The sequence below is a fragment of the Erithacus rubecula genome, assembly GCF_903797595.1.
Source record: "Erithacus rubecula genome assembly, chromosome: 3".
Lineage (NCBI taxonomy): Eukaryota > Metazoa > Chordata > Aves > Passeriformes > Muscicapidae > Erithacus > Erithacus rubecula.
The window spans coordinates 5,927,792-5,940,533 of NC_136689.1; the positions used below are offsets into that span (position 1 = coordinate 5,927,792).

Consider the following 12,742-nt stretch of genomic DNA (forward strand, 5'->3'; position numbering starts at 1 on the left):
ATTGCACAAAGTATTAGTTTCAGTCTTTATCATCAAGAGAGCAGCTGCTATTTATCTCTTCCCAAATTACTTCCTAGTATTACTTTCAATCTCTGTTCCATTGAAATAAAAACCAATTTCTGTTTTGTTTTGGGGAGGGGGGTTTGTTGCTTTTGTTGTGATTTTTTTTTGTTTGCTTTTTTTTTCCGTTTTAGCTATCAGGTACAAGGGAATGTTACTGGAAGTGGAAAAATAGGAAAGTGGCTTGTTTGTAATGCAGGTATAAATAGCAAAGAGGGAAGAATAGCATCTTGAAAGTTTCAAATTTAAAGCTTAGTTTTCAAATTTAATTAAAGATATCCTGATACAAATGGACTGGCAGGATCATCAAATACTGTAAAAGAACCTAAGATGCCTAAATTCCTTTGAAAATCCCATTTCTTTGAGCTACTAGCCTTCTTAGCATCTATATTCTTTTCTCAAGGCTTAATCTTGTGAATGGCATTTCAAGTAAACTTGAGTCATCTGTTTGCAGATTTTTGGATCTGAGACTACAGACAGATGGGCATCAAAAGCAAGTGAGTTACCAAGGCTTACCAAGTTACCACTCATTTTATCTGACAATGCAAATAAAACATATTGGCTAAGAAGGAAGGCATTGTAAGGGCAACATGCTTTGTTCAGCATTGCAGGAGGATGGGAGGATGCACACAAGCTGTTGGGAAATCCAGCTGGGGAACAGCAGCTTCCCTTGCCCTGGTAAATGGTTGAGGTGCACCAGGAGAACTGAGGAATACTGGGTGAAGAACAGTTTTGTCTGACTAAGTAACTGAGATGAGCCCATTCCTGTGCATGGTTATGAGACTTCCTCTTACATTGACTCCAGTGTTTTACAGCTGAAAATCAGAAGAGTTCCATGAACAGAAACTTTTACATGCCAATTGATGATATGTCCACAAATCTTCAGCAGTGAAAATAGCCAGAACTCTTAGTTCAATACAGAAAAAAAGCAATTCAAGTAATTGCACTTTTTGAATTACTGGATTTACTTTATAAAGAAAAATGCTGGCATGTAGTCTCCTGCCTCTGCACAGCTTAAAGCAGGTGCAGTCATTCTAAAACACATTAAAAATATACAGGAAATGTAAAATTAATCATCATCCAACTAAAAGAAGTCTTAAATTAGTATTTACCTTGAATATCAACTCACTAAGTAAAGAGCAAAGGGAACAGCTGAATAACATCTTCTACCTCCCATTATTTTCAGGCTATACATTTTATGTTTATGAATAATGTTGGCTCAGCTTTTCAAATGGAAGAATTTCCCCATTTTCCCATAAAAATGTAGAGTTGATCTAGGATTAGTGGAAGGAGTATCAAAGAATGGTGTTGAGACCATACCGATATTTTCTTTCCTGCTCTAGCTGGCACTAGAGAATGCCCAACTCCAGCAACTGGAGGGACAAGTCAGTGGAATTCAGGAAAGGAGGCAGAATGCCTGCAAACTCGTTGGAGACTGCTGTAGATTGAACATGGCTGGTAAAGAGCTGTCTCATTTTCTTGACAGTGTAGATGACTACATGCGAAATAGCTGTAGATACCTTGTTTCAAGAATTCTACAACTGATGTGCCACCAGCTACCACAGAAAATGAAAGATTAACATTTTACAGCTTTCAACAACCACATGAACCACATGGAGGATGTGATAATTAGGCACACTCATTGGTACCACTTTGGATGCTGGAAATTAAAATAGTCTCCCTTAATTTATCTAATATCCTCAATCCGTGGTCTTCCTGATTAGGCTGTCAGGAGTCCTAATAATGTTATTTTAAGACATGACATGACTACATGTTTGTAGATATCAGACTGGAATCCTTTCATTCACACATATTTTCAAAAAGCAAAAGGAAAAATACTTCCCATGACTGCTGCCTTAGGTTAATGTTATACATGGATCTGACTTAGGCTGAGCTTGTACATGGATCCTTATGGAACAAATACCACAGGAAGAAGGTTTGGCTAATGGTTAAGGTGAGAGAACTGGGTCTAAAAACTACAGGAGTCCAACTGCCACATTCCTATACAACATGGGAAAAGTTGTTTAAACTCCAGCCATCTCCTTGAATATTAGGACTGCTGGGATGAAGCTGTTTCTTTGCAACTCCCCCAGCCAGTACAATCTGTCAAGGCTTTAAATTCTTCAGAGAGTTTGTCTTTACTAACATATGTACAGACATCTAGCAGCACTCAGTTGTGGATAGAAAGAAGATCCCACAGGCTGTTTTGGTGTTTCAGTGTGGCACACTGACACTTTAAAAGTTCATTCTTTGTGGACCTCAAGCCTCTGCCATTCATCACTGCACAGCTTACACCTCCTCTGCCCTCAGGCCATACAGCAGATAGAGACTCAGATTGCTGAGGATTTAGTGCTCTTATCCCTGAACTGTCTTTCCTCATGCTTCTTGCTTTAGATCACACTTCCAACACATGATTAATACTCAGTAACAGCAAATCCCCCTCTAATGAATGTATGCAAAAGGAATGACAAGGCATGATGAAAACCACATTCCAGAAGATGCAATAATCTACTGAGAATCTGGCAAACTCATACACAGCATGGTAACACTGACTAAGCACCTTTTTTTACCTCTTCCTTACTCTTCCTTCCTTTCTCAAGTCTTGTTGAGACTATTATGCCTCCAGTTTTGATACCCATCTCAGGGAATCCTTTTCCCAGAAGTCTCTGCACTCCTTCCAGCCCAATTCAATTCCATTCCTCAGTGAACAGCTTTTCAAACAAGATCCAACCAACTGTGGAGTTCAATTCCATGTGCCTGTGTAGTGGCTAAACAATAGTCTGTCTCCAGGATCTTTCACTTGCTCGAATGTGTTCTGTCAGAGCAGTGAAACTGGTGAGTTTCCATCCTCAGGGAAATTAAAAATCTGATGGGGCACAGTCCTGAGCAACCTGCTCTAGTTGACCACTGAGCCAGCAATAACACCTGGAGTAGACAACCCCCAGATCTCTCTCTTCCAACCTCAATAATCCCATGATTCTGTAAAAACACTTGTTTGCACTTACAATTTTTAAAGGCCACATGGCCAGAAGCAAGGCAACACAGGCCTAGCAAACACATTAAATGCACACCTATTTAAAGGCATAGAACATCCCTATATCAGTGGAAGTTTGTCAAAGATTGAGGCTAGGTAGCCTTAACAGAGTCACTAAATAACTCCTCTCTTCAGATTTCCTTGTAGAGTCCGTTCAAAATAAGTGGCAAGCAGTAACAATCCATTTTTTCCACTAGACAGGCAACAGGCAATGCTTATGGCACCTGTTTAGTCCACCACATTCCTAAAACTATCCCATTTCTATGGAGAGCTTGTCTTCACCAAAAAGTTGCTTCATGCTTGGACTGAGATTTTTCCACTAATTTAGCTCACCAAGTACTGATTTCTTGAATTCCATGGAAAACATGTTTCCAACCTCTTCTAAAGGAATCAACAAGCATGTAGCTTCCACAACCCAGACCCAAACTTCAGTCATTCATAAAAGACCCCTGGTAAGCCCACAGCTGAGCAGGAAACTCCTGTGTTTTGTAGTGCTGTCAGGCAGTACTCTGACCTCTCTGACAGGGTTGCTTTCTTCAGCTTGCAGAAGCAGAGTATTTTCTTATTTTTATTGTTCCAGCAGCACTACTAACATGAAAAGTTGACTGAAAATTGCACAATGGCTGTTGTACATCAATGATGATACAGGCTTTATAATATGGCAGATAATGCTTATAATGCACACACTTCCTCCTAATGAATCCCCAGATGTATGAATATGTTCTCCAGCAGCTTAAAAAAGGCATATAGCTCACTCACCCTCGTCACAAAAATAGATTAAGTCTTCAGCTTATGACATAGGTTCTGTTTTTGGAGCAGAAGGTCACAGGCACCCTTTGCAATAATGACCATAAGGTCTGAAGAGTCACAGTGTGGAAAATAAATTACAACCATGAAACTCACACTGCAATGCATTTGCTCTGCATCCCACTGGGTCATGCTTATATAATGTAATTTACAGTCAAACTAAATTTTATGAAAATGTGAAGGATGTTATAAACCATTCTATGAATCCTCAATGTCAAAAACTGAAGTATGGTGTTATGTTTCAGTTCTCTACTGTGTAAATAATGCTTTCATGCTTTAAAGGTTTCACATGCAAGCAGCTTTAGAGAGACAGTATTACAGAAGCAAAGACTAAACTGAAGCATTATACTCCAGTTTCTACAGGTACATAAAGAATAAACACAAAAATCATTCTGCATATCGAACATACATTGGTGTTTTAGCTCACTGCTGGTTTGAGAAATAGTTCAGTAGCAGTATCATCACATCAACAATAATATTTAATAATTGTTGATGCCATCATATATTCATGTGTGTACATAAGTCTTCCTTTTCAGGAGAAAAAACACAGTCCATTCAAGATTAAAATCTTTTTCTTTTAGCCTTTGAAGTCATGCACAGGTCTCCTTGTTTGTGAGACTGTAACACTTTCTCCAGTGTCTACAGTGCAAACAACAGCAGAAAATTGAAACAGCAGTGCCCTGCAAGCAGATCAGGCTCTGGAACCAATTCCCAAAGCCTGGTGATCAGTCTAGGGTAAAACAGCCCACATTGTAACATCTCTTGTCTGCTGTTGATGTTTTCCTTGATGCTTCATTTCTCTTGTAACCAACTCTGCTCTTTCATTATTCCCTGTGCACGGGATGCCTTTTGACAGAAGTTCAGCTTTCTTTCAAAGTGATGAGAATTACATGTGTTATTTCACTCAACATGAATGTCCACAATTTGGGCAACCAATGCTGACCCAGTTTTGCCTCTTTTCTCCTCCTCCCATTAGCCCTGCCAAGGCAGCACCTGGGCACCAACCTTTTGTGACTGTCCATATATCATCAACAAAGTGAGGGCTGAATTCTGGTTTCAGTCACATCTGAGTAGCTCCCTTGAATGCAATGTGGTGAAGTTGAGCATAAGCTGAACCTTGTGGGTCTGTGAACAGGAGCTGGAACCTCCTAGGTGGAGATCACTACCTCCCATTTCACTCCTAATCTCTCTGGAACATGACTTTCCTTTTGTTTCACTAATTCCCAATATAAGCACAGTGTAAACTTCCCTGACCATCCACATTTCTGTGAGGTCCTTCCATATTCATAACTTATTTCTCCAAGGAAATTCACATTCCTCTGAGCCCACAGTCCTCACAGGCTCAGGTATAAATAAAAGAGATTGGGTGAGACCCTTTAGGAGCAGAATCTCAAACCAGGAAAAATAATATTTTGTAAGACACAACACATTTCTGTATGCTGATAGTCTGTTTCTGTTATGCTTTAGAACCAAAAAGACTAATGCTTCCTTAATTGCAGTGTCAGCTAGTATGATTGTAAACATGGATCCTTATTTTTATCCTTCAGATAATTCAAAGCACCATCTCAACACTCCTGAGCAAATACTTCTTGCCCTTTCCTGTCTTAATATATCAGCTCTTGAGGGAGGAATCCAAATTTAAACTTCAAGGCCACAGAGGCTCAGGACAACTCAGAGCCTGCATTGTGAGAGCAAAAGGGAGAGCAGCTGCAGATTTAATTTTAGGGAAACATTTCTCTCTCCTCTGTCTCTCTCTCCCTTCACCCCCTCTTTCCATGAAAACAAACATTTCTTTCATTCCTAGATCACACTGGAAGCTGATTTCTTTTCACCTTTGAAAGAATTCACTAGATTATTCCCCATCTGCAGCTTCCTAGAGTGAGTCCCATACCGAAACCCACCCTGCAATTACCGGGAGACAAGAAGCACCCTTGCAAAAACTGTGACAGAACAAAATAATTTCACAGTGATTTATTAGGCATGCAGCCATTAATGACTTTGTAAGTGTGGAAAGCAAGATGGAGGGGCAGAGCCTGAGCCAACAGTAGCTGTCAGAACATCATTGTCATCTATGGGGTTAGAAATATTTAAGCCATCTGATGTTCAGCCTGGCATCCCAGCATAACACCAAGCCTGGAAACAGCAATCGATTTTGACATTGAGGAGTCTCTTCAAAATCACAGAGGTTGACAAAGAAAAGGGAGAAACTGCACAGAAATATTTCTTTGTGTGGCACAGAAAATAAAGAATCCTGATCTCCAAGCACATCCTTCTAGTGCATCAGCTCTGCTGAAGTACCCAAGGCAAGAGCCACCTTAGTGAACTGAAAGGTGTTTTGATATTTGTTCACAGATGTTGTTTTTGTGCTTATTGTGAAAAAAACTTCTTTGTTCTTTTGAATAAAAAGTCACCTTGCGAAGTATTTGGGAAAAATCCAAGGAAGTGCCAAACTCCTGCAATTCCCACCTGCTGGGAGCAGCAGGTGCTTGGCACCTGGCATAGTGAGGCTCTGGAGAGAGGTTCTGCCCTCAGTTGAGCTCATAAATAAATACAACATAACTTTGCTAGCACTGACTGAACCATCCCAGATGAAATTCAAAGTAAACAAGAGCATATTTTTTTTTTCCAGCACCAGGGGCCTACAGAGGCAATGTTGAGAGTAGAAGAGATTGATTTTGCAAGATGACAAAAGAACACTCTGATCTCACTGCTGTGAGCTCCTACTCAGCAGACAATTGCATCCCATCTCAGAATAGAGTTTTAAAAATGTTCAAAGCAATGTGCAAGCATTATCTTCTAATGGCTTAAAAAGGAATTTTATAATGATAATGTCTTCATATTATAGATATGATGCATCTAGAGAGCAAAGGTTTCTATTTAAAACTGTAGCAGCTTTCAAAGATATTTGGACCAGAAATTTCCATTTAGGCATCTCTAATTTCATCTCTAATTTTCTGAATGTGCTGCTGGGACAGACAGAGGTTGATATGATCCTTACAAAGGCTCCTGCAATTATATCCTGGTCTATCTGAATTACTAGTTTAAGTCAGTTGTGTATTTACAAAGAAAATGAAAACCAAACAAGAAGATGTTCCATCATCCCAGCAATTCAGCAAACACTCCCCTGCCATCCTACAGAATACAGTGGCCCCTATTCATTCTTGGCTACTGAACACAAGCTGAGAGCAGTGAGGAAAGCCAGCCTGCAGGAATTTAGTGGTCCATCACCACTCCCAGAAACATGGGCAGGGCACCACCCACCTGTGCTGAAGGAGACTGAACACAGAAAGAAGGTGGAAAAAGATTGTTTCTAGACCTTTTGTATCATGTCTTGCTCTTCCTTGAGAAAAGTGTACCTGAGAAATGCCCTGGAGTGTTGCAGGCCACAAACCTGCTTTCTTCAATTGACCTGTTTTTTCCCACTGTCACAGACAAACCCAAAACAATAAAACTATGTGGGGGAGGGAAGAAATGCATACAAAATTTTTTTCCAAAATCCCTATTATTCGACAATCCTCTCACCTAATTATAGTGTATTTTGCATCCTTCATTTTTTTTCCCCCCAATATATATTACTTTTTCAATCAGCATTTCTGCATGACCAATAACTATGTTTTAGGTCAGCCTGAATCACAACAGTACCTCTCTGTCCCATTGCTTTCTCTTTCAAAATGGACTCCTCTTTCTCCTTGTTAGTTCTTATCTTGTTCCTAGTTTGAAGATCCAAATGAACCTGAATTACATGTCCCAGCAATAAATATGATCTCACAGAAACACAAAGAAAAGGATGAACAAAATAAAAAATTACTGCCTGGTGAAAGCTCCTTTGACAAGTACAGCTACACTGACAGGTGCCACTGAAATAATAGGAATGATGCTTCTAAACAACAGCCAAGACAACGTTATGAAAGAGAAAAAAACAAAACAATCTAAACAGATCTTTTCAAATGCAGATTCCTCTGTCAAGTAAGGAGAATGTGAAAAATGTTTTTTCTTATAGCACAGCCATGTTCAAACTCTGCCAGATTACAGAAAACCACTAAAAATATGAGTACAACCATGGCTCAATAGTCCATTTGAGGAATATTAGAATGATGCAGAATGGAAGAGAAGGATCATATTTTGGGGATAGAGAGGAAGGATGGAAGGTGGTATCTCATTACCAAATCTTGAAGCTCTTCCAACTGGGTGAACAACAAAACTTAGGTTGACTTCAGTGCAACATCAGCCATTTGCAAGCTTGTATCTGAGTCACTACCATTACCCAGGTGACAAATTGCAGAGCAAAAAGCCAAGAAATGAACATGAAAAATTATAACCCACTTCTAACAATGTTCCATCCAAGACAGAAGTAAGGTAACACTCATGAAGAAAGGTTGTTTATGGATTAGGGAGGAAATTAGGAAAAAGCATTAACATTCCTCTGTCAATAATGATTTAGTGCTAATGAGTTCCTTAAGTACTTTTTTCATGTTAGCTTCACACCATAAAAGGAGGAAATTTGTTCTAAATTCTGGTGTGGTCAGAGATAACTGGTGGTCAGCAGGTATTTCAAAAACACCGGATGGATGCTGTAAAATTCTGAAGCAACCACAGGAAACTCCAAAACTACCTATGGCTCCTCAGCAGGCATAAAATTCAGATCCTGGGAGCAGCAGTGGGGATCCAAGTGCACAAGAGTTTCTGGCTAGACTGAGTCAGAGGTGGGGGGGCAGTGGAAAGAGATGGCAGAGACAGTATTGCAGGCAGGGTGGGAAGGAATAATGAGCACAAGGGGAGTGGTGCTTTGGTGTGGTACATTTTATTTGCTGGTATTTTACATCCCTATTGTGAAGTACTACTGGCAACATGGTAAAGTTTATTGCCTAAAATCCTCTGTCACAAATACATAGGCAACACCCATGTTAGCAGAAACAGATCCTTTTCTTCTAGCACTGAATGCACTCTGAGCTCCAGAAGTTTGGCTTGGGCTCTTGGGCTTGCATTCCTCCCCAGAGAAAAATAAAATCTGCAGAAGAGTCATGTATTTTTCCTCCATTTTATTCCACACACTCGAGACACCTAATAAATTTGCTTTGACTTCTTATTCTTTCCTAAAACAAAGGAAAATCTTAGAACCAGAAATATCTTTTTGCTCCTTGGTGGCCTGGCAGAGATATGGGTAGAACTCTTTCCCACTTTTATATAATGAGATTTAAAACAAACTAATAAACAAACAAAAAAAAAATCCAAACACAAATAATCGATAAAACAACAGAGTGTGCAGAAAAGATACAAGGACTTTGTAATTTCTTGCCAGAAGCATTGAAACCAAAAGTACATCAGGACAGAGAATAGAAAACTAATAGCTACATGGATCACAAGAACATCCTAATAGCAAAGAAAACCAATAATCTAAGTTTTGAAAGGCATGTTATTCTGAAAACAATGCCAGTCAACCTTTTAGTACTCACTGGAAATAGAAACTTTTGATCTGTGGTTATTCTGTATCTATATGTATAATTTCTTGCACGTTACTTCATAGTGCAATATACAGAGCAGAGCTAGTAAACAGACTGCATGGCTCACTAGTTTGCTCCACTATGAATACAACTGCCCTGCTCTTTTGGCAATGACCAGACTGCTTGGATCCAAATCTGAGCGAGCTCTGGGTTCCCCAGCCCTGGGAAATTCAGAAGTGGATTAGTCTTGAAAGAGAGGGAAGAATCAGATCAAACGCTGGTTCAGCCACAGGCAGGGACAGTTCCCAGAACCAAACCTGGGAATGTTAAGATCAGAGTTTGGGGGCGAACAGACTTTTTGCTAGACCGTGCTGCGAGTCTGAGAGGGAACTGAGTGAGACAAACGGAGCCAAACCCGCAGCGCAGAGCACGGGAGCACTCGTAGAGCAGGGAGTACAAGTGACACCGGCACGGTGAGGATCCTCCGTGCCACGGACACTGCATCCCGGGCTGCCAGCGCTGCACCCCACTCTCCAGCCACCCCAGATGTGGAGGACTCGCCTGTTGCACCCAAACCCAGCCCAGCACGCCCCAAACTGCAGAGCTCGGCGCAGGAAACACCTCTCCCTGCCTTTCGCTGCGCTCCATGTCAGAGAAAAACATGCCTAAGCCACGCCAGCTGCCGAAGGGGAGGAAGAGCGAGGAGCCACTTACGGGGATGTGCACTCGCAACATGAGTTTCTTGTGGCTGGAGCTTTTCCTGCTGCTGCTGCTGGAGGCATCTTTCTTCTTGTCCATGGCAGTGCTTCCCATGCCTTCACCCAAGCGGGGTGCTGAGCGATGGATCTGGAGAGGGAGGCTCCTCTTCCACCTCTCCCCACCGTCCCACGGGCCGCAGTGACTCCAGGCTCCTTATTTATTTTTTCTTTTCTCTCTTTTTATTTTCTTACCCCCTTCCTAATGGCCTTAGGAAATTTGGGGGGGGTAGGGGGAAGCCAGAGGAGGGGGGGAGAATGAGAGAAGCAGAGGGAAGGGGAGGAGTTTCTCCAGCGCCGGTCTTTAATCCCAGCAGCGAGGTGTCAGGGGGGACCTTCGCAAGAGCATGAGATGCCCTTACAGACGCTGCTCCCTTTCTCACTCTTCCGCCCTTTCAAAAATATCCGGAGCATCCTGGGGGAGGGGGGGAGAAAGTTTCCTTCCCCTCGCCCAGCCCGGCCGCACTCTCACCGAAAAGAGAGAGAATTAAAAAAATAAAAAAAATAAAAAAACAACCCCCAAAACACCCAATGGCTACAAAACCCAAAAAGGGGAAGGCGCTAGGGCGACGCTCCTGGCAGACTGGGGAGTCCCGCGGGGAGCCCGAGCGGGGAGGGAGGGAGGGAGGGAGGGAAGGGGGGCAGGAGGATGGGAGGAGGTGCCCGGGCGCTCCCGGAGCCCGGCAGGCTCCCCAGCAGCTGCAGAACGAGCCGCACGCAACTTTCCCGCAGCCCGGCCGCTTCCCCCGGCTGCCGCTCGCCCCGGGCCGCCCCGCCGGCCCCTCGGCGGGGGAGAGGAGCTGGAGCCGTGCCTGCATTCCCCGGGCTGCCGGAGCACGGAGGTGGGCGAAAAGGCTGCGTTTCACCTTGCCAAAAACGCCCAAAGGCGGCGCGGTTCCTCTCCCTGCCGACCTCCCAGGCTGCTCCGTCCCCGCAGGATTTCTCCCGGCCGTGCCTGAGGGAGGGATATTTGGGATATTCCTTTCCCCAGGCACCGCTCCCCACCCGCGCTCCCCGCAGCCCAGCGCGGCCGCCGGGCAAGGACGGGGCCCCGCCAGCCTTCATTCCCGCAGGGCAGCACCCCGGGCCGCCCTCCCTCCCTCAGCCCGGCCGACAGGGAGCGGGTGCCAAGCCCAGGAGGGCCGCAGTCCGCTCCTGAACGTAGATTTTTCCGCTCCCTCTCTCCAAAAAGCCTTCAACGCGCTGGCAGATTCGGCCGAGAGCGAAAGAGGCGGCTCAGCCCCCGCGGGCCAATGGATTTGGCGTCACCGGGTCTCAGAGAAGGAAAAGCTTCCAACATCCCTTCACCTGTGGCTGTGCTGCGCAGCAAACCCACGGCAGAGCCACCCCTGTGCCAGGCTGCCACCCGGCCTGAGAGTCTGGCACAGCAAGGACAGAGCTGTCTCTTCTTTAGGGCGGCAGGTGGTTTAAACAAGCATATATTCTGCATCAAAATATGAAGGTTTGTTTCAGAAGTGGCTCTTCTTCCCTTGACAATCTCTGCACCTTTCTACACTGCCTGAATTTGAGGGTAAGATCAAGCCCGTTACAGCTGCAGACTTTTGATAGCAGCACTTAATCTCAGATTTTCCCCAGGTTCCAAAATATGCCTATATTCATTCACAAAGCCTACCCTGTAACCACTCCCAACAAATCTTAGGGGATTCTATAAAACAACAGTTGAGGAGAGAAGGGAGTTCTCCTCAAAAATGTTACTTTCTGAAAAAATACAGGGTTGCAGTGGTTATCATCAAGAAATATATTAATTCAGATTTATTTCCCTCCTTATGGAAGTCTCAGTATTTAACAGGTGCAAAGCTTGGTCGGGTGTAAAGCCTGTAGCCACTTCTCTAAAATCAAACATAATTAAATAAAAATCTGACCCCTTTAATATAACAGACAACTGTCCTATAGGTTTCTACAGGATGTCATGGAAGGAAACAGAGCCAGAGATGAAACAGGTTAACATCACTGACACCAGGTCAAGAAGGGATGTGGACCAGTCCTGCTTTCTTCCAGCTTTTGTAGAAACTCTGCCAGCAAAATGCAGTTGCCAAGGGATATGGGAATTACTGCAATAAAGAAATGAAAAAATTACTAATAAGAATGCCTATGCAAAAAACCTGTTGCAATGTTTTTCTAGCTACTGTGGTCTTGAAAGTTAGAAAATGAGGGAAGAAAAGGAATCCTTTAGAAGGATTTTAGCAATCATGGGTATCATAAGCATGCAGATCTCCTGGCCATTCTTCATTAAATTCACAAATATTCAAGGTGGAATAAAATCTATCATAGAAATTATCCTTTCCCTTGTTAATACAAAATTGTTTAGCACAATATGATTATTTGTTTTCTTCATTTAGTATTTTAAATCTAAATTGATTCTTCTTCACTTAGATTATTTGTATGAATAATTGGGGTTGTTGTAAAAGAAGTTTCAGAAAGTGACATAAAGGCAGCATGACCAAACTCTCAAACCTAAAAAAAATCCACAAATCAACCTCTCCCCATCAGGATATTGCTTTAAGCGTGTTTATAACTTTCAGAATACCACAATAAGGGGTTATCCTTATTTTTTTCCTTTGACCCTCTAAGATCTCAAATATGACCTTTGATCCTCCAGTCATATTTTTAAACTTTTCATTGTA

The 12,742-nt window shown here is 42.7% G+C and overlaps 1 protein-coding gene across 1 annotated transcript in view; it reads right to left on the minus strand.

Moving 5' to 3' along the window:
• PRKAG2 (protein kinase AMP-activated non-catalytic subunit gamma 2) overlaps positions 1 to 11,075 on the minus strand; it is a 205,580-nt gene extending 194,505 nt beyond the window's left edge. Inside the window, exon 1 of the mRNA XM_079302881.1 lies at positions 10,057 to 11,075. Within this exon, the coding sequence (XP_079159007.1) occupies positions 10,057 to 10,155 (99 nt within the window). The 5' untranslated portion in view covers positions 10,156 to 11,075. The remainder of the gene's footprint in view (positions 1 to 10,056) is intronic.
• Between the last annotated feature and the right edge of the window lie 1,667 nt (positions 11,076 to 12,742).